Below are 27,913 nucleotides of genomic sequence, written 5' to 3' on the forward strand. Positions count from 1 at the left end.
GAGACGGAGACTCCATCATGTCGAGTCTCCACAAGAGCAGGTGGGGCGGGGTGAGGTGGGGCGCGCTGGGTTTGTTGTGTCTCCCCCCAGTCCCTTGTCTTCACGGGGGGGGGGCGTCCTGGGAAAAGGCGGCCCCTTCCTCCTCCTCATGGGCCCCTCTCCGTCTCTTTTTCCTGGAGAAAACAAGGATTTCCCCCCCCCCCGCAACCTTTCTGCTCTTTCTTATGCGGGTGTGTGTGTGTGTGTGTGGGGGGGTTATTTCTGTTTCTCCCCGCTTTATGGGCGCGTTCCTCTCCCCCCCCCTCCGTTTGTTGCTTCTCGTTTTCCTTTCAAAATGAATTTTGCTTCTGACCCGAACCCCCCCCCCTTTTGAAACAACTTTTCTTGTTCTTGCTTCTTAACATTTCCGCTCTTCATTCCCCCCCCCCTTTGGACCCTTCCCTCTAGACCCCCCCCCCGTTCCAATTTTAAAATTGCAATGTAAAAGTAGCTTCCCCGACCGCACCTTTCCCATTTAAAAATGTTTTTCGTTGCTGTCCCGTATTTTCATCCCCCCCTCACTTTGAAATCAACTTTCTGCACTCCTTTTTTTGTCCTTTCAACCCCCCCACCTTTTCATTTGAAGGGGCACCTATTTTCTTTAGGGGTCCTTGCTTACGAGGAAGGTGGGAAGATCTCCTTTTCAAGGGAAACGTTGGGTCACCCCCCCACTACCACACTCCAGCAGTCTGTCCTTAGCAGAGTGTAGGGTTGCCAGATCTGGGTTGGGAAATTCCTGGAGATTTGGGGGGGTGGACTCTGGGGAGGATGGAGTTCGGGGAGGGACCTCAATAGGGTACAATGATATAGAGTCCACTCTCCCACCAAAGCACCCATCTTATCCAGGGGCTTTGATCCCCATAGTCTGCAGATCGGTTGTAATTCCTGAAGATTTCCAGGCACCACCTGGAGGTTGGCAACCCTAGCAGAATAGGATGAAAGTTCCCACACACGCACACACTGGTGTGTTCATGAAATGAAAGGAGCTCCTCCTAGTTCTTGATTCTCTCTCCACAACCCTTCTTTTTGTCCCATTCCTCTGTTTGAGAAGGCTTCTCTTGATCTGAATGAGCTTTTTATAGTTGTGTCTTCTTTCATTATGGAGTGCACAGGTTGGGTCTGGGGTCCCCAACCTGAGTCTGATCTGGACCACTCCTGTGAACCTTGGGGGTTCTCCCCAATTCCCTTGCATGCAGTGCCCAGTGTGGACTGTGAACACGCCGAAGTGACTTCAGCCTTCTGGCCCTGCAACATTTTCCATTCCAACCTATAGTGGTCCCAGAGGGTGTGCCGTTTGGTCGCTTGGGGGGACCCCCATGGGCACTCATGGTTTTTCCCCAACTGGCCAAATAACGCCAGCAGAATTTCAGGTCAGGAAATGGTGTGGGAAATACAGAAGCCTCTTCTTCATGTGTACTGCAGTTGTGATTCAAATTGGGCACTGTGTGCAAGGGAACTGAGGAGAACCCATCATGGGTCCTGGAAATAAATCACATGTGATTGTTACACAGAACATAAGAGTGGGGACCAGCTTGTGTCCTCTGTAATATATGAAGAGGTGGGGGAGTTGATCCTGTTTTAATTAGACTCTTGACATGTTCTAGAGAACAAAATGTTCTCCGTCTTGTATTACTTAGGAAATCTCCAATAAGTAGGTAAGCCCCTGCTGATTTTTTAACAGCTTTCTGGTTAAAGCAGTCTCTGTTTTGTAACACCCCCAGTTCCTCCCATAAACTTGTATTTGCAAGAGTGGGGCCAACCTCTCCTTTCTGGCCCCATCGTGAAATTGATGGGAGCTTGCACAAGTGTGCACATATTCCTGAATGTTGCTGAGCTTCCCTTTGACCACCCACTAGTTTTAAGCTACCTCCTAAAGCCTGGGGAACCTCTTCCACTTCTTTCCCCTCCCCTTCCATTAAAAGGTTAAAGCAAAGGCTGAGGAAACCAAGTAACGAACACCCTGAGAGCCAGCGTGGTATAGTGGTTAAGAGTGGTGGACTGAAATCTGGAGAACCGGGTTTGATTCCCCACTCTTCCACATGAGCGGCAGACACTAATCTGGTGAACCAGGTTGGTTTCCTCGCTCCTCCACATGAAGCCAGCTGGATGACCTTGGGCTAGTAAAGTTCTCTTAGAGCTGCCTCAGCCCCACCTACCTCACACGGTGTCTGTTGTGGGGACAAGAAGGGAATGAAATTGTAAGCCACTTTGGGACTCCTTAAAAGGTAGAGAAAATCAGCATATAAAAACCAACTCTTTTTTTGGAAAGACGAAAGGTGGACTAAAGGTGGAAGGGATTATCACACATCTAACAGCACTGGTTTGCTCCCTTTCCCTGCACCTGTTTTCACATCCCCTTTTGGATGCACATCTTAACGTGGTGAGGGGGTTTGTGTGTGTTAGGGAAGCTGAGAGCAATACCGTAATGGGTCTAGACTCTATCAAGAGACTAAACTCCTAGCAGAGTCACTCAAGACGGAATGGTCACAGCTGAGACTCCAGACGAAGATGCATCCACCCCCTTAAGGGATCAATGGCCACATCCGTAGAAGAGAACAGGCAGTTCCAATGGGGATGGGGGCAGAGGAATCCCTGAAGGTTAGCTACTGGGCAGCAGCAGTAGTGAAAGGTGACACTGGCGGAGGATCTTTCGTAGACAACGGCAGTGCCACTGCGGCTAACCCTGGTTAGTACTGCGCAGAATAAGGCATTGGTAAACCACTTCTGACCAACCTTTACCTTGAAAACCCTATGATGAGACAATCCAAAATGAAAAAAGATATAGTGCTGGAAGATGGGACCCCCAGGTCAGATGGCACTCAATCTGCTACTGGGGTAGAGCAGAGGACAAGTACGAGTAGTGCTGTTCTTAATGATACGATTGGACTAAAGCCGAAAGGACGTTCAGTGGTTGACATGAATAGATGCAAAAGGAAAGTCCGAAGCTGTTTGGCGCATATACTAGGAACATGGAATGTGAGAAGCATGAATCAGGGTAAGCTTGAAATTGTTAAAATAGAATCAAAAGTCTAAGTGCAACGTTTCAGCGACTCGCACGTAGAGACAAAGAGACCTATTATAATAACCAGTGTAAAGAAATAGAAGAGAACAACAAAAAAGGAAGAACAAGAGATCTGTTCCACAAGATCCAAGAAATCAAAGGAAAATTTAAAGCACGGTTAGGCATGCTGAAAGATCAGCATGGAAATACATTAACTGAACAGGACAAAATAAAGAAAATGTGGGAACAATACACTGAAGAACTATACAGAAGAGTTGAAAGGATAAAAGATTCTTTCCAAGAAGAATCTTTTGAAGAAGAACCTACAATTTTAGAAAGTGAAGTGAAAGCTGCATTGAGAGCAATCGGGAGAAGCAAATCACCAGGAGCAGATGGGATATCAATAGAGCTATTCCAAGCCACAGAAACGGAGTCCATCAAAATCTTGACAAGAATATGCCAACAGATATGGAAAACAAAACAGTGGCCCACAGACTGGAAACGATCCATTTACATTCCAATTCCCAAGAAAGGAGACATCAAAGATTGCAGCAACTATCGGACCAACGCATTAATTTCTCATGCAAGTAAAGTGATGCTCAAAACCTTACTGCAAAGGCTGTTACATTATATGGAACGAGAAATGCCTGATGTTCAAGCTGGTTTCAGAAAAGGAAGAGGCACTGGTTACTAGAGCATACTAGAGAATTTCAGAAGAAAATCAGCTTGTGTTTCATAGATTACAGCAAAGCTTTTGACTGTGTGGATCATGAAAAGCTATGGCTGTTTTTAAAGGAATTGGGTGTGCCACTGCATCTGATCGTTTTGATGCGCAACCTGTACTCTGGACAAGAGGCCACAGTTAGAACAGAATATGGAGAAACGAAATGGTTTCCAATTGGCAAAGGTGTCAGACAAGGATGTATTTTATCTCCCTATCTCTTCAATCTATATGCAGAACATATAATTAGGAAAGCTGGATTAGATTTAGATGAAGGTGGAGTGAAAATTGGAGGGAGGAACATTAATAATTTGAGATATGCTGATGACACTACATTACTGGCAGAAAATAGTGAAGATTTGAAACGACTACTGCTGAAAGTTAAAAGAGAAAGTGCCAAAGCAGGACTACAGCTGAACATCAAGAAAACAAAAGTAATGACTACAGGAGAATTACACAACTTTAAGGTTGACAATGAGGAAATTGAAATTGTTCAAGACTTTCTATTCCTTGGCTCCACCATCAACCAAAAGGGAGACTGCAGCCAAGAAATCAGAAGGAGATTGAGACTGGGAAGGGCAGCCATGAAGGAGCTAGAAAAGATTTTGAAGTGTAAGGATGTGTCAATGGCCACCAAGACTAGATTAATTCATGCCATCGTATTCCCTATTACTATGTATGGGTGTGAAAGCTGGACAGTGAAGAAAGCTGATAGGAAGAAAATACATTCCTTTGAAATGTGTTGTTGGAGGAGAGTGTTACGGATTCCATGGACTGCCAAAAAAACAAATCAGTGGGTTATAGATCAAATCAAGCCTGAACTGACCCTAGAAGCTAAAATGACTAAACTGAAGCTATCGTATTTTGGTCACGTCATGAGACGACAAGAGTCACTGGAAAAGACGGTCATGCTAGGAAAAGTTGAGGGCAGCAGGAAAAGAGGAAGACCCAACAAGAGATGGATTGACTCAGTAAAGGAAGCCACACTCTTCAGTTTGCAAGATCTGAGCAAGGCTGTCAAAGATAGGACATTTTGGAGGACTTTCACAGGGTCGCCATGAGTCGGAAGCGACTTGATGGCACTTAACACACACACATCACACCCTGCATCAAACTTGTGATGGTGTACATCAAGTATTTTCCTAGGCTATTCTGGTAATGTGTATGAGGTAGGTTAAACGGAAAAATTGTGACAGGTCCAGGATCGCTGGCCCAGTGAGCTTTGAGGCTGAGCAGGGATTCTGACCCAGGTCTCCAGATCATGGTTCAACACACCACCTGCTGCGATGACTGCATTGGCCTTTGCTACAGGAAACAAACCAATTTGGGAATCTTTGGTTGACCATCAAGGCCAGGGTTTTCTCTCCCATTGAAAGTGTTGAAGCATCATAAAGCTAGAAAGATGGCTTTATCATTAGCTGCTGTTCTTGTGAGTGGTTGCTGCTGCTTTTGAATACATTTGAACTTTGTATAAAATTCTCATAGACTGGACCACTTGCATTTTGTGACCTTTTGCCCCTCTGGTTTACAGTTTATTTCTCTGTGTGCTTGTCTAGTGTGATGAAAGTGCCACACGAAATACGTCTAATAAAGTGCCACATGAAATTGATTAGTCTCCAAAGTGTCACTGTCTTTGCTGCCCCCCAGTGAACCTTAACCTTTAGTTTTATAACCTCATAAAATTGCCTCACCCACAAACTCTCCCTGTAGATTTTTAAAATAGATATTTGTGTTTTCCCCCCTTGATTCTATAATGCAGCCTGTTGATCTGTACCTTTTCACCTTCTGATTACTATTACTGGCTAGAAGTGTGTGTAGGGTTGAAAATTACCCTTTAGTTTCTACATTGTAGGAAAATTCCAAGGGGATAGAACTGTTAGTCTCTTGCAGCAAAATCTGCAGGCTGTGCATTTTTGCATGCTTGTTCTCAGTTGTTGGTGTTATTGTCGGGTGCTTGTGAGAGACTTCCATATCTAAAATGTTGTAGAAAGAAGGAAGCTGCAGGGGGAGGGGGAATCTCTCCTCAACTGCCAATAAACCTTTCTTCCTGTTCTATGGAGACCCGCTTTTACATGCGGTTTTTCACACTGACGATGTTTAAAATGCCAAATAGATGAGTGGTTGTCCTTGAAGCGTGTCGGAGGGCGTGTTCACAAGTTCCGTTCCCTAGAATCTCTTTTTGGTGCTGTGACACTGCCCTAGAACACAAAAGAGAACGAATTAACTGAACCGGTGCCTTTCCTTCACCAACTGAGTAACCAGAACACGTGGAATGAGGAAGAAACAGCTTCCTAGCCAACGGGTGTTATTACCAAGCAAGTGTTTCTCATTTTTAAGAACTAAGTATTTTGTGTGCATTTTAAACCATGACGTGAACTAGCACTGAACGTACTCAGTACTAATTTCCATCATATTGATTACTTTTGCTGCTGATGCACTACAGTTCCTGCCAGAAACTTACTGTTTGTGGTGAATGTCGGGAAATTAGTTCTCAAGAAAGCTCAGTAATAGAAAATAATTGCCTTGCTGATCAAACCAGCAGTCCATTAAGCCTGCCAGGTCCTATGGAAGTCCATAGACAATGCAAGATGTAGCCATCTCTGCAGCCTCTCCCCTTTTAGAGGTAAACTGCTTCTAATCATGGAGGCCCAGTTTGTTTTGTTGGGCGTATCAATATTAGCCATATCTTCCATGACTTATAATAAGGATTGGTTCAGATGTCAGGGCAAATTGTAGACAGCAGCTGTGTGAATGAGCTTTGAAGGACCTTCAGCCTTGTGTGTGCAATCTCTGCTGCCCACTGCGCCTTTCCACATGGTGAGCTAATTAGTGATTTGTCTGGCAGACCGTAGCTTGCTGGTACGTCCAAAATTGTCACACTATAGATTGTTCCCAGTTTGCAATCCTGGTTTGCTGGGCAAACAATAGTGTGATAGTTTATCTGCAAGGATGAAACAGTTCTCTGCATAAGTGAAAATGACTAATTACCTCACTGCCCATGAGAGAGGAGGGAAGGATAAAGTGTGGATTGTGTGTGTGAGCCTGAAGCCCCTTCGAAACTGGTCCACGCGGCAGCAAGCCATGGTTTCCTATTGTGTCTGAACCAAGCTTTTAACTCTTTCAGTAAACATCTAAGATAGTTGCCATCTCCATGTCATGGGAATGAATTCCTTAATTTTGTGTCCTGGCCGACTTATCCTTAAGTGGTTAGACATTCATGGAGGAGAGAGGTCCATCGGTGGCTATTGGCCATGGTGACTGAAGGGAGTCTCCATATTCAGAAGTAGCAAAAATACCAGTGCTGAGAGGCAGCAGGGGAGGGCCTCCGTTTCTACGCCCTGTTTATTTGATCCTCCAGGGCAACTGGTTGACCTGGTTGTGAAGCAGTATACTGGACTAGGACCGTTGGTTTGATCCCGCAGATGCTACTTATGTTGTTATGTACTGCAGAAGAAGAAGAAAAGTTGGTTTTTATATGCCGACTCTCTACCACTTAAGAAAGAATCAAACCGGCTTACAATCACCTTCCCTTCCCCTCCAAAACAGACACCCTGTGAGGTAGGTGAGGCTGAGTGTGACTAGCCCAAGGTCACCCAGCAGGCTTTGTGTGTAGGAGTGGGGAAACCAACCTGGCAGATTAGTCTCTGCTGCTCGTGTGGAGGAGTGGGGAATCAAACCCGGTTCTCCAGATCAGAGTCCACCATTCCAAACCACTGCTCTTAACCACTACACCATGCTAGTTCTTGTCCAAGTGGGTTTGCTAGTGCTGTAGTGCCCTAGAGATGCTTTTCAGTACTTAACAAGGGCTCAGAGCATTTCTGATGCTAAATGCTGCACAAAACAAATTTGGTGTGACTGTACCCAGAGAGGACAAAGATCACGATGGGTAGCCGTGTTAGACATAGCAGTAGAAAAGAGCAAGAGTCCAGTAGAACCTTCAAGACTAACAGAATTTCTGGCAAGGTATGATAGCTTTTTGAGTCACAGCTCACTACTTCAGATACAGCTAGAATGTGAGTCCATCTGACCTTAAGTAGAGAAGAGTAAATTCAGACACCCAATGGCAATAGCATGTAAATGTCAATACCAGGTAATTTACATTACCAGGCGTGATTGGATCAAGTGTGATATGCAGAAGGGTAGTAGGCATGGAGAAATCAGTAATGAGACAGGGATCCTAGGTCTCTATTCAGTCCAGGAAAATGCATTGTCTTGAGCTTCATTATTATTTGTAAATCAGCAGTCTCTCTTTCTAATCTCCCTTTGAAATTCCTTTGTGAGAGAACTGCTACTCAATTGAATATCCTGGAAGGTTAAAATATTTCCCCGCTGGTTTTTGAACATTGTGGTTTCTAATGTCAGACTTAGGCACATTTAATCTTTGTCGCAGGGACTGGCCTGTTTGTCCAATGTAGAGGGTGGAAGGGCATTGCTGGCATGTGATAGCATAAATCGCATTAGAAGATGAGCAGGAGTATGAACCTGAGATAGTACGGCTGAGGTTGCTGGGCCTGTGATGGTGTAGCTAGAATCTATATGAGAGCAAAGTTGGCACCTTGGTTTGTTGCAGGTTTTGGTACCAGAGTCCATGAGAGGTCCATGTACCAGAGAGGACAAGTCAGAGTTGCTCAGAGGTCAAGCTGCCCTTGGCTCCTTGTTCATACATGCTGCAACAATTACTCTTCAGTGACTCCATGATGAAGGAGGAATTGCTGCATTTCATTAGATCTAAATCCCTCCCTTGGTCCTAAAGCAAGGGGTCCTTGCAGACTTCTTCCCCTAATTCCTTTCAGATAGGTCTTCCGCCCTGTTGTTATTCTTCAAGAAAATTAAGAATGATCAGGTGAGAACCTGAGATGTTGGAGCTGTCCTTGTTGTACATGTGACTGTTTTTTCCTGTGGTCTGCCTAGTACTTGCGTTGCTTTTGTTTTGATAAAAGCCCTTATCTGAACTGCATGTTTACAGTGTGTTTGACTCTGTTTTGAGTGTCCTTGGCGGGGGAGGAGGGATAGACAGACGTGAAAGAAACTTTATGTGCCTTTAGCCTAAATCATAAACGTGCTGAATAATGATGACTTTTAATCCAAAAAGAATGTTTTGAATTTTTGCCCAAATGTAACTATTCACCTGGCAATTCATGCATCTATTGTTTATATTCTTTCTTGTGTTTTGTGATCCCTTCCCTCTAGGATTGCAGAATTTCAGGAGATCCTTAGTGAACCCAAGATTGTGCTGCAGAAGCTCCGCAAACTTTGCTTTAGCGGTAAATGATTTTGGCAAATTCTTGCTGTTACAGGCAGTAGCACGGATCGGGTTTCAGAGCTCGCTCTAAGGCTGGGTTGATCACTTGCCAGGAGATATGAGTTGCAACTGTTTTATCCTCACAAAGATGATACTTTAATCAGAAGAGAAACAGCTTTTCTGGATATGCTAGCATTTCATCCCCCCTCCCCCCAAAAAAAACACCATAAGGGTTTGGAGATAATTATCTGCGGTTTGTCTCTGCCATGCTGTGGGGCTGCCAGTAGAGATGTGGCCTGAACTGCACTGTGTAGAAAGTTGCTGTCTGATGGCTTAACAGAGCGCAGTTCTTCCCCCCCTTAAAAGGCCCTTTGCCCACCACTGTGGTTCCCCCCCTTCCTGAAACATACAAACGAGTGCATGTGTATGCTTGGCTGAATTCATATGAGATAAGGTCTAATAGACCTGGCCTGTTTCTTAGAAACATAGACATATACAGTGGGAAGTGCACCCCAGGAGCATGCAGAAAATTATAAGGCCAGCATGCAGTAGCTTCTTGTCGGACAAACATGAAGCTTCTTTGGAGGTTTTTAAGCAGAGGCTAGATGGTCATCTGGCAGCAATGCTGATTCTATGAACTTAGGCAGATCATAAGAAGGAGGGCAGGAAGAGATGCATCAGTGCTTGGCTCTCGTGGACCCTTCTTACATGCCCAGGGTAATGCCAATCTCCACTTTGAGATCAGGAAGCAATTTTCCTCCAGGCCAGATTGGCCAGGGATCCTGAAGTGTTTTTGTTGCCATCTTCTGGGCATGAAGTAGGGGTCACGGGGGGGTTTCCAGTTCTTGTCATAAAATAGCTTGGTTTGCCAAGCTGCTTATTTTTAATCAAACTTGGTGTGTATTTGGCCATCACTTCAGCAACCAGGGAATTTATCTCTGTACCCATACTATTTCTTCTTCTTCCCCATGGGCCCCCATTTACTTTGTCAAGATAAAACACCAATCTGTCCTCAAAGCCATTACCTAATCTACATTGTGAATAATGTATTTTGATAAGAGAACTATAGTCCGGCTAAACAGTTTAGTCATCTTGTTGTAAAAACTGTTGCAAGTAGTAAATGTTTAGATATTGACCTCATTAACAGTGACACATAACCCCCCCCCCCAGCATACCCACTTAGCAGAGAGTTAATAGGAAATCTTGAAATAATCTGTGTAAGGTGCCAAAATCCTCCAAAGGCCATCCTTGCTGTCACTGAGTTACTACTTCTATAAATATTTAACCCCCAAACGTCTTACAAGCTTAAAGTTTTGCACCAAATTTAATCTCTGCTGTTCATTGATGTTTGTATAAGTGGTCGTGTTCCTTACCTGACTGAGTTTGTATCTGAGAGCAAGCCAGTGTGTTGACATGGCTAGATTGCTGGACTTAGACCAGTGAGGCTGTCGTTTTATGGCCCTGTTCAGCCATGAAGCTGACTGGGTGATCTTGGGTCAATCACTCAGCATAAGCCACTTAAAAAAAAATGTTTCTGAGGATAAAAAGCTACCCTGATTTCCTTGGTTGAAGGGTGAATTAAAAATATGATATATGTATATAAATTATTAGAGCCAGCATGGTGAGGTTGTTAAGAGCAGTGGACTCTAGTCTGGAGAATCGGGTTCGATTCCCCACTCCTCCACATTAAACCTGCTGGGTGACCTTGGGTCAGTCACAGTTCTGTCAGAACTCTCTCAGCCCATGTGGAGGCAGGCAATGGCAAACCACCTCCGAACGTCTCTTGCCTTGAAAACCCTACGGGGTCGCCATAAGTCAGCTGTGACTTGAAGGCACACACACACGCATATAAATTATCAATAATCATGATGATGCTCTCTAGTTTGAGCCTTATCCCATAATAAACAATTTCTCTATAGTATTTTCAGCTTTCCCTTCTTCCAAGGAGCTTATGGTGCCCTCTGTTTTTATCAGAACTGTAACCCTTATCTTCCAGATGTCAGAGGACTTCATTCATTTCAGACTGGATCCAATGTCTCTCTTCTGCTAATGGAGAGTCTTTCTCTGTCAGATCTTACCCATTATCTTGTTGTAATCATTCAACAAACCAGTAAAACTGACTAGTATTATTCTCATATTGCAGATGGAAGAGTTGTGGCTGAGAGTGTGGTTTGCGTGAGGCCACCTAGTTTATTAATTAATGAAAACATTTATTAGACACCTTTCTTCCTTATGGAGCTCAAGGCAGCTTACAACATAGATAAAACACATAAAGTACATAGTTACATAAAACTAAAATTTAAAATCATAATTCAGGACTGCTTTAATCAAATGCACTCCTAAATAAAACCATCTTCAGCTGCCTCCTAAAGATCAAATGTGAGGGGACCAGGCACATCCACTCGGAGAGGTTGTTCCATAGTTGTGTGGTGACTACTAAAAAGGCCCTCTCTCATGTACCCACCAAATAAGCTCTTTGATTGATGGGACACCTGTGATGTTAATTCCTGGGCAGGATCATATGGGAGAAGACAGTCTCCAGTCTCACCTAGTGGATTCATGACACAGACTGTGTTTGAAACAGCGACCTCACAGTTAATTCTCTTAGCCATTCTGACACCAATTCTTTGCAGAAATCTGCATTAAACTGTGGTACCCTGAAACTGAATTCAGAACAATAATGTATTGCTGTTAACAGGAGTACCTCTTTCTTGAGCATTGCATTTCTTGTGCTCTCCACTTAATTGTGAAATAAGTATATTTTGCCAGTTGCTAAGCATACTGACAGATTATTGTCAGAACCTCCTTCTAAAAGGATTGTTACCTACTGAAACTTTTCATCCCTACTAGTAATGGCAGTAATAGCACAGTAGTGTGTAAAGGCAACGTGTATCCATTCCTAATTGATTCCATTTCTTTTGTATTGCAGGGATTCCTTTTGACAGTGGATTGCGCTGTCTCTGCTGGAAGGTGGGTCTTAGTTGGGGCCTTGCTTTGTTCTCTTTGAATTTTTGAAGGCTTGGTGATGCGGGTGGGGTCCCCCCCAAAATTTCTAAGTGCTTTATGAAGTTCTGAACAAACCCCATTTGCAAAAAGAGTGCCTTGCCTGAATGGCATGCAGCTTGAATGTCTAGAATTTTTCTGCAACTCTGTAATTCTCAGCTAGAAAACCAGATTTGTTGCCCTTCAGCATTTCTCTGAAGAACATGATTGCACTCAGACATCCCAATAAGCCATGGTTTATAAACTGAGGTCTGATCAAATGTTGAGGTACTTCTGACATTAGAATGTGAACAGTCCAACTGAGTGGGGGTTGTTGATTGGCACCAAACCAGGATTTCACACAGAGTTTGTAGCTGGAATGTTAATCACAGTTTCTACAGACTGGTTTGATGTGACAGTTAATTTTACAAACTGCAGCTTGTTGAGTAGCACCATGCTTTTTTGGCGACAGATACAGAATCGTATTGAAGATCTTTCCTGCTGGGAGGCAGGAGAAAGGCAAGAAGCAGACAAACTAGGGTTTGCATAGAAATAATGTTTTGTTGTGCAAGCCAAGGTCTATATTGATGGCTGAATGTAGCCCTTGTGTGTGTGGTTCTCCTTACACAGATCCTCTTGAACTACCTCCCTGTGGAGAGGGCCTTATGGAGTTCCCTACTGAAAAAGCAGAGGTGAGTTTAATATTTTCTGTAGTCTCCATTCTCGCGTACAGATCGCCAACTTCTCAGTACTGAGCTCCAAGAACAGGATATCACACCGGATCCCTGAGTACAGGCACTGCCGCAGTGTTAACTTTGTCCTTAACCTCAGAAGTTAAGCAGAACAGTATCTGGTAAACGTTTTTTAGGGTATCTTTTAGAATTTCTAGTTGATCATCGATTGATTTTTCATTGGTTAATGAAATGTAAATAACTGTAAGTCAAACTTAAATATAGCATTTTTTTAAAGAATCAGGCCGTGTGGCATGAGGAAAGCTTAATAAACAAAAGTTAACATAAAAATAGTAAGACGGAAAGGTAATTTTTTAGCTTTTTGTTTGAGCGACATCGGCTACTGCATGATGATGCAAGTTTGAAGTCCAGATGTGTTGTCCGAAGTACAAGAGTCCATTCTGAGCCAGCTGCAATGCCTCCAACCACAGAAGCTCTAGAGGAGCAACTGTTAGTCCGAAATGCAACTTTGCTGTAGCTGCACAGGATACCACAGGAACGGAGAGTAAATGGTAGAGGAGGATGAAGAGGAAGCATCAGTCAGGGGTAATTGTTCTGGTACTCCTGAAAAACCCAGAGATTTGCAAAAGTGTGAGCAAAAGGGCACTTGGCCTGTGGGCCTGTGATGCCAGGAAGAACAGCATTAAATCTGCCATAGTTCAGGATATCTGAAAACAAAATGGCCTGTTGTTTGCATACCACAGTGATAAGTTGTTTGCATACCACAGTCGTTGGCCCTTCCTTTGAACTTAACTGACACTTGCCTTTTGGGGGGCTAATGGATGTAGCCCCGAACACTGGCCACAAAGGAGAGAAGTCTTGTCGCCCCGCCTGTCAGCATGCTAAACTGTAGGCAGTTTTAGTTTCTTATTTGTATTGGGTTCTTTTAGAAGTATTTGGCTCATATGCTTGTATAAACTGCTTTGAGTTTGCAGTTCTGTGAAGAAAGATGATACGGACATGTCAGTCTAATCAATGACACCACTTTTTTCGCTTTCAGTATGAATTTATATTGTATGGTCATTCTTAATCTCTGTTTCTAAAGGCCAGTCTGCATCTGTGCTGCCTCTAAGGCATTTGTCTTAGCTGCAGTACAGACAATTTTGTGTTTTCTAATAATGCAGAGCTTTGGAGTGGCCGTTGACTACCTTTTTGGCAGTTAAAGCAGTTACATGAAGGATATGGAAGTGAGTTAATGCTTCTTCAAGAGAAGGGAGTAAGTGGTTTTGTCCAATAGAAATGGCTCTGAAACAAAGGCAATATAGTTGCACCCGGCATTTTGAATTGTTGCCACCAAATTCCAGCCCGGATAAGAGGCGCGCAGTGCTACTAGGACTACGCTTTGGCACGCCCTGGAGGATTTTTGTTGCCATCTTCTGGGCATGGAGTAGAGATCACTGTGTGTGTGGTGGTGGGGGGAGGTAGTTGTGAATTTTCTGCATTGTGCAGGGAGTTGGACTAGATGACCCTGGTGGTCCCTTCCAACTCTAGGATTCTATGTGATGAGAGGGCCTCTCTTTACATTATCCCTTGCAAGGTGTTGCACTGTAAAGAGGTAGCTTTTGGCCCCAGTGGTATGATAGGGTAGAAGGGAAGAGGTAGTTTGAGTGTGTATGACCCAAATAATTTAGGTATTGATAAGCAAAAAAAAAGGGGGGGAAAGGAAGCAACACCCAGTATTTTGAATTTGGCTGGAAAATAGGTACTACTTTATATTGGTGCATTGGCCAGCTCACATGGCACACTGCTTCATTGAATATCTCTACCATTTTAAACAGAGTTGAGTGTACTACAGCACTAAACTGTTTCGATCAGTGCTCAGGGCTGAGCTGTTCTGTGTTTGGCAGACTGACATGGAGAGAACTAATGATAATGGGTTCAAATGTGCTGTGTGTTGTCATCATCCCCCCCCCCCCACAACTACTTTCTATTTTGTTTTCTCTTTAAAGAGAGTTGTATGCCCAGTTCTTGAAGGAAATGATTATACAGCCTGGAATAGCCAAAGCCAACCTTGGGGTCTTCAGGGAAGACGTAACCTTAGAAGACCACGTAAGTTATGTCCCCATTAGCTTTAGTACAATTTAGGGCTACATTTTACAATTAATTCTATGATACTGATATGGCTGCATGTTGGAGCACATGGAATGCGTGTCCTTTTTTTAAAACTTGGGGGATTAGAGAACCTAATGTACCTCTTATTTTTTTGGGGGGGGGTTTGCAATTGCTGAAACAGTACAAACTTGATTACATGGCTATTTTTATGGCATTGTTTGTACAAAACACACTTGTTAAAATGAGATGTCATTATTTAATGCCTTTACTTTCATTTAAAAATGTTTTATCTGGAGCACTTGTAGCTGCCTTAGCCCATCCATATAGACTATTGCTGTCTCCTCCAGCTGGCTGTCCAGGGTCTCGGGATGGGACCTTTCTCAACACGTGCTGATTTAGATGCCTTTAACTGGAACTGATAAGAATTGAACCCGGGATGTTCTGTGGGCAGAGCCTGCACTGTGCATCTCAGCTATTGACCCTCCCCAAATAAAGGGTAAAAGAACAAACCTCTTTTTAAAAAGCAGCAGACATCCTTAATCCTGAACTCTTTGCATGACTGTCACAGGAGCAGGGCCTCCTCTTCCGTAAGATTCACCTGTGTCTTCCCAAGATGTGTCTACCATTCATTTTAATGAGGCTGGCATAGGAGAACTACCCAGTGAATTATGTGGGTTAGTTTGGTCTGTCACCCATCTTGCCCCTTCTCATGGCACCTGTGAACATTTGCCTCATGGCAGGGTTGCCTGTGTTTCACTGGCTCCATGTTGCTTTCAGAATCTGCTTCACATAACTGTTCATTGAAAAGGCTCAATGTTTCTGACTTTGTTGAGTTTGTTTGTGCAGGTGTCTCTCCCCATTGGTCCACTCTGGTCTGTGTGCCTTCTACACCAAGGGCTGCCTTTCCCTCTCTTGTTCGTCAATCCTTTCTGTGCTATCCAGTCTTTCTTGAGGCCAGCTCCTTCAGCAAAGCCTGTCCCTAACATTGTTTTCATTGGCTACACTTCTGCTGATCTGTCATTACCTGTTGCCTGCTTTTTGGAGTATAACACAAGCACTGTAGTGTGTCTGTGTGGGGCTCAGTGCTAGTGCACAATATTACGTTTTAAAAGAGTGCCTTTTGGCATCTCATCTTGGGGACAATTCACACGGTCAAGAATTTCTTCTGCAGAGAGAGCCAAGGAGATGGTGAAGTGGGGAAAGGCTGGGTTCAGGTTCCCTCTTGGCTTGCTGGGGAGACCTTGAGACAGGCACTGTGTCTTGGCCTAACCTACCTCACAGGGCTGCTGTAAAAGGGGAAAAAATGAGCTAACCTCATGACTGCAACTTGGGGTATCTTTTCGTCTGGATGCAAACTTTGACAAAGTGGCTTCATCAGTTCCTATTCATCCCTTTCTTGTTGACAGCAGCAAGTCTCTTTCTTTCTCTCTCTCGTTACACCATAAAGCCCACTGCAATGCTGGCACTGTATAAATGAACAATCTATATTATATTGTGAGCTGGGCATAATCGCATGGCTGGCAGGGCACTCCATGATGCAGGCGCAGCTCCCTGGCAGCCATTTCTTCGGAGTCAGCAGCCTCCTTTTCACCCTGCCATGACCAACAGAACAGCTCCTGAGGTGTAGCAGTGATATTGACGGAGAGCCTGGTGACAGGTCCGCATTCATGGAAGCGCTCCTGGGAGTGGTTGAGATGCATGGTGTGCTTTTTGCTGCTGAATGCTTTCCTTGCTGTAAGGACAATGCTGACGTTGATGGGCCAAGGGTCTGATTCATTGTAAGGCAGCTTCCTGTGACCATCTTTTCTGTGTTTTGCCTCTTTGAAATACTCCTTATGCAGCCACTGAACCCGAATCCAGACAGCCGGTGGAACACTTACTTCAAGGACAATGAGGTGCTGCTGCAGATAGACAAGGATGTCAGGTGTGTATGTGTGAAAAAGTCTGGGGAGCAAGGGGGGGCTTTTCTGCCACCTACAGCCTCACAATATTGAATCCCATAGTCAGAATATGTCTGGTTTCAAACAGCCCTACTGAGGACTCTGGTTCTGGCAATCCACCCTTTAAAAAAACGATTAATTCTCTTGCCTGTCCAGGAGACTATACCCTGATATGGCATTCTTCCAACGCCCAACCGAGTACCCCTGCCTGTTGATCCTGGACCCCCAGAATGAGTTTGAGACCCTTCGCAAGCGAGTGGAGCAGACCACACTCAAGTCACAGACAGTGGCACGAAACCGGAGCGGTGTCACCAATGTAAGGAGCAACTGCAGTTGCAGACAGCCATGCAGCGGTAAAGTGGATGAAGGGGCAGAGAGATGAGTTTTATACTGGAAAACTGGCAAGGGGTTGCTGGGTGGCTGGCTTTCTTCGTGTACAGTTTTTCTTCATCGCCCCAGAGCTGAGAGGGTTCTGTGCAAGGCCGCCTTCGGGGGGGGAGTCCTACGCAAAGTTATGTCCGTATTTGGGTATGCAAATACATGTGAAGCTGAGCCTTCCGAGAGGGGTGCTTTTTGTGCCTCAAACTTGTCACTATATGTGGAAAAGCAAAGTCAGGGAGGTTAAGGGAAGTACAAAGCAGACATGTAAAAGTTTTGGCTTTTCTGAATGACAAACATGAGAGATGCTGAAATCACTGGAGTGGGGGAAAGTTTGAGAAATCTGTGCTCAGCTTCTTTCCACTAGGGCAGCAGGAGCATGGCATGTATGTGTCTCCTTACTGTCTCAAACACACCAGTAGCACCTTCTCAACAACAAATTGTATACAGTTCTATAGGCCACATCTGTCAAACAAGCCAGACTGAGAAGTTTTTCTCTGCCTCTTTAACAAGTGTAGGCAAGTCTTGTCAGCATGTGCTAGTCTATGACCGTAACAATAAACTTTATCTTTGTCAGCATGCTTCCCCTAGCATAACCAACACAGTCCTATAGCACATTTATTGTGATGTGAAAACACAAAGGCCTAAAAACTTGCAGACTTACTGCTGCCTAAACTTACTCTTCTCCTCCCCCCTTGCTTCCTAGGTGAGTTCCCCTCATAAAACATCAGCGCCTCATTCACTGAGTGAGTATGAAGTTCTGCCCAATGGCTGTGAGGCTCACTGGGAAGTGGTGGAGCGAATCTTATTCATCTATGCTAAGCTGAACCCTGGGATAGCCTATGTCCAAGGGATGAACGAAATAGTAGGGCCTCTTTACTACACTTTTGCTACAGACTCCAACAGTGACTGGAAAGGTAAGAGGATCAGCTGCCTGCCCTGCATGCACTTTGGGTAGGGTACTTGTAAATGAAAATGGAGCGTGTCCTTTTATTATTGAAATGTATTATTTATTAAAACACCTTTATCTACCTCTCCTCCAAGTAGGCTGAAAGTAAAAAGGCATAAAGATTAAAGGCATAAAGATTAAAACAAAGGCAAAGTTAAAAACAACCTGGGCAAGAAGATGCATATACTTATGCTTACAAGTCATAATCCCATGTGTTATTTACATAGCACCAAAACAATAAACTGCAACTGTCCACCACTTTCAGCCAAAAGCCTTTGGAAAATAACTACCTCACAAATCTTGGTGAATGTTAGGGTGGGAGAAAGAACCCTTTCTCTGGCTGTCTGAGCCACAGAATCGGTGCTGCAACCAAGTAAACCCATAAGTAGCCTGCAAATTAATGCACTTCTCTAACAGCTGAAACAGGGAGAAGGAACTGATTGGAGCAACTCAGATGGCATATGGGATTGTATAGGGGGAGCCCGTCCTTCAGGTATGTAGGTTCCAGGTTGTGAAGGGCCTTAAAGGTAATAACCAGCAACTTAAATTGAGCCCAGAAATAACCAACCAGTGAAGCAGTTTTAGAATGAGAATGTGTTCATAGATGTTTGTCCTGATCTGGAAACAAATATCTGCATTTTGCACTGGAGGAAGTTTCCAAACTGTCATTAAAGGCACCCTCATGTAGTACACACTACAGTAGTCTGAAAAGGACATTGTAGTAGGATGAATTAGCATGGCTAGGCTATTCAGGTTCAGAAGAGACAGTGTCCATTACATCTTGTGCATAAGTTACAGGGTACTACTCTTCTTGTTTCCTGCACAGAACATGCAGAAGCGGATACCTTCTTCTGTTTCACCAACCTCATGTCTGAGATCAGGGATAACTTTATCAAAAGTCTGGATGACTCCCAATGTGGCATCACCTACAAAATGGAGAAGGTCTACTCCACTTTGAAAGAGAAAGATATGGAGCTTTACATGAAATTGGTAAGGAATTATGCCAACACCTACTTCAGTAGGTTTCACACTTCAGATTGGATGTCACACCAAACCATGGTTTGTGTTAACTATAGCACAGAACTCGGACCAGACTGTCAGTAGGCAAACTCAGGCCAATATGCTGTGCAAAGGAACAAGATGAATCCTTGAGATACTGGAAGTGCTTCTGAAACTCACCTTGCTCCTTGTGTGTCTTGCCAAGGGTCCTTGTATGTCTTGTATGTCTTGCCTTATCCTCCATCCCCTTGGTTTACTGGCTTGCTGGCTGGGCTCTTGGGCCAAAAAAAATTGCCTCTCCCTGGCCCCTGAGGGGGTGAGGGGAAGCATGAACATAAGAAAAGCTATGCTGGATCAGACCAAGGTCCTTCAAGTCCAGCAGTCTGTTCCCACAGTGGCCAACCAGGTGCCTCTAGGAAGCCCACAAACAAGATTTCAGCAGCATCCTGTCTGTGTTCCACAGCACCTAATATCCTGCCTGTGTTCTTAATCCACAGCACCTAATCCTGCCTGTGTTCCACAGCACCTAAAGGCATGCTTCTCTGATACTGTAGAGAATAGGTATGCATCATGACTGGTATTCATTTTGACTAGTAGCCATGGATAGCCCTCTCCTCCATGGACATGTCCACTTCCCTCTTAAAGCCTTCCAGGTTGGCAGCCATCACCACATCCTGGGGCAGGGAGTTTAACCCTGCATTCTTAAAGCTGTCTCACCATTTGCAAACTACTAATTGCATTATACCTACACCCAATTTTTGATTGTTTCCCTCAATTAAGGGTCAGGGGACTTGTTTGGACTGTCTCCAAAGACTGTCTGGACATTGTCCAGTTCTCACTGTACTAAGAGGCGGCAGCACTTGGTGATTGGAGCACCTTCTACTAGAATGCCTTAAAAAAGTATTTGAGCTTGCACACAACTGAAAATTGGCTACCCATTCCATTCTGCCTGATGAAGAGTTACTTTAAAACTTTGCATCCTCCAAGGTTCATCTACTAAAAGTGTTCTTGTCCTCTTCGGTTTCGTCCTGACTGCACAGAACTGTTGTTCCCCACAAGCTACTCTCTAGGTAATTAAAACAAGTTTCCATTTAGCCACTGTATCGCTTGAGAGGAAGTTTGTGGTTTTCAACCAGCAGCATTTCCTTCCCCCTCAAGATTTGAGAAAATAGTTTTACAGGTTGCCGGACCCTTCTCTGCATGGCAAAAAAAAAAAGCCTTTCGGTCAATTCAAATGACATTTGCCCCTCTAGGGCATAGAGAAGGCCTGCACCCAAATGCTTCAGGCAGAAACCACTCTTCGGAGCAAACTCAACATAGTCCATTTTTCAAATGGTAAAACTTGCCAATTATACTGTGGGAGTCTTCTCCTAAGCTAGAGGAGAGCGTTGACGAGGACTTCATTGCACATGCAGTAAAGGGGCCAAATAGATTGCACTACTTCAGCAGGTGGAGGATGACGTGGAATAGCTGACAGATGAGGGCAGACGGAACACGACATTTAGCTCTAAGGTGACACCAGGGCTAGGGAAAAAACTTATCTTGCTGGATATGCTTAGAAAACATAGCATACTTTGCAACGTTAATGCCTCTTGATTGGCTAAACTGGTTCTGGTGGGCTTCTTGTTTCAGAACCTGAGTTCTGGTTGTATTAACGCCTTTTTACACACGTGGTGGAGGGAGACCTGAGAAGGAGCTGTCCCTTTTCTGTGTGTGTGTGTGTGTGTGTGTGTGAGAGAGAGAGAGATGAGGGAAGATAGCATCTTTTTTTATGCATACACCCATTTGAATCTCCCTTTCCATGTGTCATTTTCTTTTCTTAGTCTGCACCCTAGTCCTTTAAACTGTATTTGCTCTGTAGTCAAGGACTGTAGTAATAAAGCTGTATTAAAGAGAACACATTGCCTTGGTTCCTGCCCAGTGTGTCTTACTGTTGGCACACTATGAAAACGCTCCCTTAGTTTGCTGTAACTCCTGGCAGCAGACTAGAGAAGGGTGGGGTCAGTAACCAGGAGGTGGTGGCCAGCTACCTGAAGGAAGGGTCTGAACCCTGTTTAACAGGGATTTGGGGAGTGTGAGGGATTTTTTCAGGGATAAGTGGATCTCCCTCCCCCAAAAGACAACTTCTGTCCTAGCCTCTGAATAGGCCTGCATCTGTCTTTCTCGAGGGCCATTTGCCTGAATGGGGAATGAGAATAGGTTGCTGGGGCAGAAGTGTCACACTCCTTGCAAACAGAAAGCCAGCATAGCAAGGAAAGTTGGTTGTACCTTTCTTTGTGCTTTGCTGTTTTTCTGTTTGTGGTCAGTTTTTTATTATTTATTTTAATGCAAAGGAACATTCAAAACGAGTCCACCACCCACGGCCTATTCTGGCGCTTGATCCTCATGCATGCATGAACTCAGCCTCACGTAATCTTGTGGCTGAACTGAATAAGTGGAGCTGCCCTCAAAGCCAGTTCCTGGCTTACAGAGAAAAAAAGAACTTTAAAATAAAAGATAAAAGCAGCAAGATAAAAGGATTTTTTTTTGTTGTCAAGTCACAGCTGACTTATGGCGACCCCTTGGGGTTTTCAAGGCAAGAGAGGTTCAGAAGCAGTTTGCCATTGCCTGCCCCTGAGTGAATTTGGAGAGAATTGTCACTGGCCCAAGGTTACCCAGCAGGTTTCATGTGGAGGAGTGGGGAATCTAACACGGTTCTCCAGGTTAGAGTCCGCTGCTTTTAACCACTACACCATGCAGCAAGATAATAAAGAAATGTTAAATACATTATAAGAGCAAGAGAAAGAACTTCATCCAGCACCTAAACGTTAATGGTGGTGGCACCAGGCACAGTGCCTGGGCCCAGGGGGGAGAGTGCTGAAGACATGAAGCTGCCTTATACTGAATCAGACCCTTAGTCCATCAGAGTCAGTATTGTCTACTCAGAGTGGCAGCGGCTCTCCAGGGTCTCAGGCAGAGGTCCTTCACATCACCTATGTGCCTGGTCCCTTTAACTGGAGATGCCTGGGATTGAACCTGGGACCTTCTGCATGCCAAGCAGATGCTCTACTACTGAGCCACTGCCCCTCCCCAAAATCCCTTCCTCTTTTTGGCAGCCACAGCCTCTCCTTCAAATGTTTTTGATGGTGAGGGTTGTTCAATGGTGGAATGCATTGCCCCAGAGGGTGGTGGAGTCCCCGTCTTTGGAGGTCTTTAAGCAGAGGCTGGATGGCCATCTGTCGGGAGTGCTTTGATTGTGGGATCCTGCATGGCGGGGGGAGGGTTGGGGTCCCTGGGGATGTGGGGGGGAGGTGTTAATATCCTTTAACAATTTCCTGTGGTCCCTTCCAACTCTATGATTCTATGGTTATGTCCCCCGCCTCATTTTAAGCAAACTAGCTCGGTGACTTGATCTTTCTGTCTCTCTCTTCCGTATCCAACAGCAAGAGCAGAACATCAAGCCCCAGTTCTTCGCCTTCCGCTGGCTGACGCTGCTGCTGTCCCAAGAGTTCCTGTTGCCAGATGTCATCCGCATCTGGGATTCCCTCTTTGCCGACGACAGTCGTTTCGACTTCCTGCTGCTAGTCTGTTGCGCCATGTTGATGTGAGCAATCACAGGCTCCACATGGAGGGCACTTGTGACACACCCTTTCTCCCAGTTCTTTAGAACTAATAAGTGCAGGATGTGGCAATAGCTGCACAACTCGGATGACTTTCCAGAAGGATTTAGCCCTCGTAGCTAAGGGTATAATTCTTAGCTGAACAACTCTGAAGGCTGGAGGATGGTGTGGTCATCATCATGGGAATGCCTGGAGACTTCTGGCTTGCTGCTTCTGGAAATTCAGAGATGGACTAGGTGAACTTTGATCTGGTCCAGCAAGGCAGTTTTGATGCTGAGTACGTTAAAAGCTGCCTTATCTGAGTCAGACCGCTGGTCCATCTAGCTTAGCGTTGTCTCGTCTGACGAGCCACAGCTCTCCAAAGCATCGGGCAGAGCCAGGTGTTCCCCAGCACCTGCTTCCTGAAAATGGAAGGTGCCAGGGTGCTTTACTGCTGGGCCACAGCCCCGCCCACCTTTCTTATTGGCTTCCCTTGCACTAACCTGTGTGAGTTTTGAGCACTGCCCCCTGGGGGCTTGTAGCCTGGGACCCTCTGTTTTCTTAGGCTGATAAATGAGGCAAAAGGCAAAAAGAAGATACTGCTGCTCTTCCTGGGGGCAGGCACATTTTGGAGGAGTGGGAGATGCTTGAATCTTGCAAAAGGAAAAGCCTTTCCAGCAGTGAAGTGCTGGCGCAATCAAAGTCTTTTTCTTACTCCCACACTCTATGTTACCCTGACCTGGATAGCCCCAGCCTAGCCTGCACTCGGCAGATCTCAGAAGCTAAGCAGGATCGGCCCTCAGTAGTATTTGGACGGGCAACCTCCAAGGAATACCAGGGTCCTGACGATGAGGCAGGCAGTGGCAAACCACCTCCGAAGTCTCTTGCCTTAAAAACCCCAAGGAGTCGCCATAAGTCAGCTGTGACTGGACAGCACAAAAAAAACCCAAAGTCCTGTGTTCCACATACCGTTGTCTCTCTAAACTATCCTTTTGGTATTGAAGAAGCAAAAATATTTTGCTTTTGTCAAATACCCCTAGACCAGGGGTCGGCAAACTCATTAGTCAAAAGAGCCAAATATCAACAGTACAACGATTGAGATTTCTTTTGAGAGCCAAATTTCTTAAACTTAAACTATATAGGTAGGTACACTGTTTATTTACTTAATAAACTTTAATTAAAGTTTTAAGTCTTAATTAAACTATAGGTACACTGAATAAAACCTGATATCATACTTAATAGTGATCTTATTTATTGATAAAAATTAAATTCTAAGTCCCTGCCATTTCCCCCTCCCCGTCCAGAGTCCTCGTCTGGAGGCCTGGTCTACTGCCATAAAAGCCTATTGGTGGACCTGGCCTCCAGCTGAGTCCCATTGGGAGGCCAGGTCTACCCATTGGCTTTCTTGGCAGTAGACCTGGCCTCCGGAGGCCCATAGAAGCCAATTGGTAGACCTGGCCTCTGAAGGGGGACTTTTCCCCCTCCTCGGGAGTCCAGGTGTACTGCCAAGAAAGCCAGAGGGTAGACATGGCCTCCCAATGGGACTCAGCCGAAGGCCAGGTCTACCAAAGGAACCCCGCCCCGCCCAACAGCTGATAGGCGGGGGGGCCAGGAATCGCCGAGCCGCCCGCCCAGCAATCGCACGACTAGAGGGGAGGGGAGGCTTTAGCCTCCCAACCATTGAGGGCAAGGGAAAGGGGGACCTGGCCATTCTCCACGGCGGTGGGGGGGGAGACTGCGCTCCCGCTCTCTCTCTCTCAGGCGTGCCGGCACGAGCAAGAGCAGGGGTTCCAAGTTCGGAGAGCCGCACTCAACAGGCCAAAGAGCCGCATGCGGCTCTGGAGCCGCAGTTTTGAGACCCCTGCCCTAGACCAAGGAAGTATTTGTGGGTCGAATCAGCTAACAAAATCACAAAGCCCTGAGTGTGAATCCTCGCACCTCAGAGGTAGTAGCTGCCGCTAGCCCCTTTCTTTAACCCAAACAGCCAGAAGCCAAGAGGCAAACTTCCAACCTCCCTGAGATTAAAGTCAGGAAGTCAGCTCTCCAAGATAGTACACTTGCAGCATGAGTTTCACAAATAGTTACCCTGGTTGGTGTAGCATTTTGGTCAAGGTACTGGAATTAGATTGAAGCTCCCTGACGTCAGAAGCCACACAAAATATAATTAAGGTGATCTATTAACACTGTGCAAGAATATCTCTAAAAGGACAAAAAGCAAGTGAGGCAGTTTAAAATAACAAAGCTGAGCAAAGGAACGAACTACATAGTAAAATATATCAAGGCAAGACATTAGTTCAAAGCATCAAGATGTTTACCATCCAGAAATGCACTCTGTCCAGAGTCAGGGGCTGAAAGTATGTCCAGTCCCCAAAAGCAAGCAAGAAACACGAGGTCCAAAGGTGGATAATGGATCCATGGTATAGGATCCAAGAACAAAGCCAATTTGGAAACGCTATACTTTTATGCCCAACAGATGCTGAGTTGGCCTGAGCTCTTGACCAATCAGATCTTTGGCTGATGATCTCAATTAATTGCATCAGCTTGTTGCTGGCCAGATGACCGAAAGGGTCAATGTGAGATAAAAGTGGGAGGTCTTATCTGCAGCTAAGACCACCCTTTTCTCTCATGTGGCAGACCTTAATTTCTCATCTAATTAAACGGAATTTGGTGCCCTTGACGGCCTAAGAGGGATTAAAATAGAAGTTGCTAGCCTTCCAGCACCTGGAGTTCTTATCTCTGTTGCTAAAAGTTACAGCTTGCTAAATTCCAAACAAGGATAGTACAGTGATTATCCCTTCATGAACTTTTTACCTTGTAGGCCCCCAAAAAAGCCTCAACCACAGAACCAATGTCTGAAAGAACAAGAAAGTTAAGGGAGTCTGTTTCTTGACAACTTTGATAAACACAAGTCCCCCCCCCTCCTCTGTCACCCCTAGGCTCATTCGGGACCACTTACTGGAAGGAGATTTCACTTTGAACATGCGACTTCTACAGGTAAAATGCAGCTTTCTTAGGAAAGAGTGGGTAATTTTTAAATGGTCGCCCGCTGTATAAGGTATTGGGCACAGAAAAAGAAGAAGTTGCTTTTAATATGCCAACTTTCTGTACCACTTAAGGAAGAATCAAACCAGCTTACAATCACCTTCCCTTCCCTCCCCACAACAGACACCCCGTGAGTTAGGTGAGGCCGTGAGAGCTCTAGGAGAACTGTGACTAGCCCAAGGTCACCCAGCTGGCTTCATGTGTAGGAATGGGGAATCAAACCCGGTTCTCCAGATCAGAGTCCACCGCTCCAAACCACTGCTGTTCACCACTAACACCACGCTGGCTCCTGGGATAATTGGCCTTGCTACAAAGAAGATTGAATTTGTTTCAGGCAGTGAATTCCAGAGCTTGTTTGATTTTTCAACTTCATTCATCTTTTTTTTTAAGGATGCCATTCTCTCTTAACTTCATGTGTGAAAATGACCAGTCAATAAGAATGTCACTCAACATGATATAGGATAAGCTTCAGATGGGGTTACTTGATAACTCCCAACTTTAGGCACGCTCAAGTCATTCATAGCAATGACAGAAAACTGCAGAGGGAAGAAGAGCAACTGACTATAAAAGGCTAGGAATCCAAGAGAAAAGGTTGCAAAATTGGGCATATTTATATTGAAGATTTGTGGGAAGAGGGTGTTTACATTGTACTCTTTGATAGGATCTGTGCCTTTTTCAGTGCAAAAGAAATGCTTGATGTGCATGTAGGTTTTTGAAGTGGTATAAACTAGAACTTGGCAAGATTAAAATGTCCTCAGATGGTCTTTATAGATGGTGAGGAAGGGGCCAAGATGGATATAGAATCATAGAATCATAGAGTTGGAAGGGACCACCAGGGCCATCAAGTCCAACCCCCTGCACAATGCAGGAAATTCACAACTACCTCCCCCCTCCACACCCTTGTGACCAGACGATGGCCAAGATGTCCTCCCTCTCATCATCTGCCTAAGGTCACAGAATCAGCATTGCTGACAGATGGCCATCTATCTCAGAAGTGTATCTGGAGGGCGTGTTTCCAAATGGTGGGCCAGCCACAGCAAAGGTCTGCCTGCCTGCCTGACAATTTAAGATGTAATGTAAGGATCCTCCAGCAACCAATAGTGGAGGATCCAGGAGCAAGTCTTGTGTGTCATCAGGGCGTGAAGTACTAGCTGGTTTTGAAGTGAGCAGGGCATTTTTAATACAAGATGCAGATGGTGAAGATGTTGCTTTAACCCCAGCTTCGTGGCCTGGACTATGTGAAGTCTGTGCTTATTTCAGCTTTCAGGCTCAAAGTAGAACTTTTCCCCAAAAAGACCCTCGAGAGCCAGTGTGGCGTAGTGGTTAGAGGGTCAGACTAGGATCTGGGAGACCCAAGTTTGGATCCCCTCTCTATCATGGAAGCTTGCTGGGTGACCTTGGGCCAGTGACACACTCTCAGCCTAACCTACCTCACAGGGTTGTTGTAAGGATGAAGTGGAGGAGGGGAGAATGATGTGAGACACTTTAGGTCTTTGGGGAGAAAAGCCCAATGCAAGCGAAGTAAATAAGTTAATTAATGGTCACATCCCCCCTCAAGACTTTCTTGCTCCAATGCGTCTGGCAAAGTGGGCTCTGGCCTATGAAAACTTTTGCAGAGATAAATTTGTTCTTAAAGAGCCACACAGATCTGTTGTTGCAGCAGACCAAAATATTTGTCACTCTCCTGCTGGCCTCTCACCTTTTTGTTGCTTTGGTGCCCCCCCCCCAACATGTTTCTTATTCCTGGAATGATCCCAGCCAATTAGGGATTTTTATGCTGTGGTGTGACATCACATCTATAACCAGTAGAGTCTGGCTAGGTGTCCTTGAGGGCAGGTGGTGCTTCTCACGTCAGTCATGTGGATGATGCCAGTCAATGGCATCACCCATTGCCTGTGCTCTGTGGGGACAGGCGTTTTTGCCCCCTTTCAGTGCAATCCTGAAAATCACGTGGGGGGGGGCACTTCCTGATGCTTCCAAAGTGTTCCTGAAGAGTATGCTCCTTCTATCCCCTTTTTGGATTAATTCTACTCAGAGCAAATAGGAATATCCTGAATTATACTAGGCATCAGATTTGGCTTTACCTCCGAATCCTAGAATATTGCTAATGGAAAGAGATTCTGTCATGTGAGTCCTTATTGTATCCTTTGTCTTAAATGCAGGATTACCCCATCTCAGATGTTCATCTGATTTTGAAGAAGGCAAAAGACCTTCAAGATTCCAAGTAGCCTCCCCGTTCCCCAGGTTTAGTGGTATGTG

At 45.0% G+C, this 27,913-nt stretch overlaps 1 protein-coding gene across 2 annotated transcripts; it reads left to right on the top strand.

Annotated features, from left to right (window-relative positions):
• TBC1D13 (TBC1 domain family member 13) lies at nt 1–27,882 on the top strand. Of its 2 annotated transcripts, XM_056860972.1 has the most exons (12): nt 1–40; nt 8,952–9,025; nt 11,933–11,973; nt 12,616–12,677; nt 14,666–14,765; nt 16,610–16,692; nt 16,865–17,024; nt 17,793–18,003; nt 18,862–19,025; nt 22,457–22,617; nt 25,549–25,606; nt 27,817–27,882. In XM_056860972.1, exons 1-12 carry the CDS (start codon nt 18–20, stop codon nt 27,880–27,882), a joined length of 1,203 nt encoding a protein of 400 aa, XP_056716950.1. In that variant the 5' UTR covers nt 1–17. The 2 variants fall into 2 exon arrangements, with proteins under 2 accessions (XP_056716950.1, XP_056716951.1); XM_056860973.1 differs by lacking the exon at nt 25,549–25,606.
• The last annotated feature ends 31 nt before the right edge of the window (nt 27,883–27,913 follow it).

The sequence above is a fragment of the Euleptes europaea genome, chromosome 14 (genome assembly GCF_029931775.1).
Source record: "Euleptes europaea isolate rEulEur1 chromosome 14, rEulEur1.hap1, whole genome shotgun sequence".
Taxonomy (NCBI): domain Eukaryota; kingdom Metazoa; phylum Chordata; class Lepidosauria; order Squamata; family Sphaerodactylidae; genus Euleptes; species Euleptes europaea.

Coding starts and splice junctions, on each gene's coding strand:
- TBC1D13 (XM_056860972.1), top strand. CDS start 18: ATGTCGAGTCTCCACAAGAGCAG. Junction 9,026..11,932: donor CCGCAAACTTTGCTTTAGCG/GTAAATGATTTT, acceptor TTTGTATTGCAG/GGATTCCTTTTGACAGTGGA. Junction 18,004..18,861: donor CTCCAACAGTGACTGGAAAG/GTAAGAGGATCA, acceptor TTTCCTGCACAG/AACATGCAGAAGCGGATACC.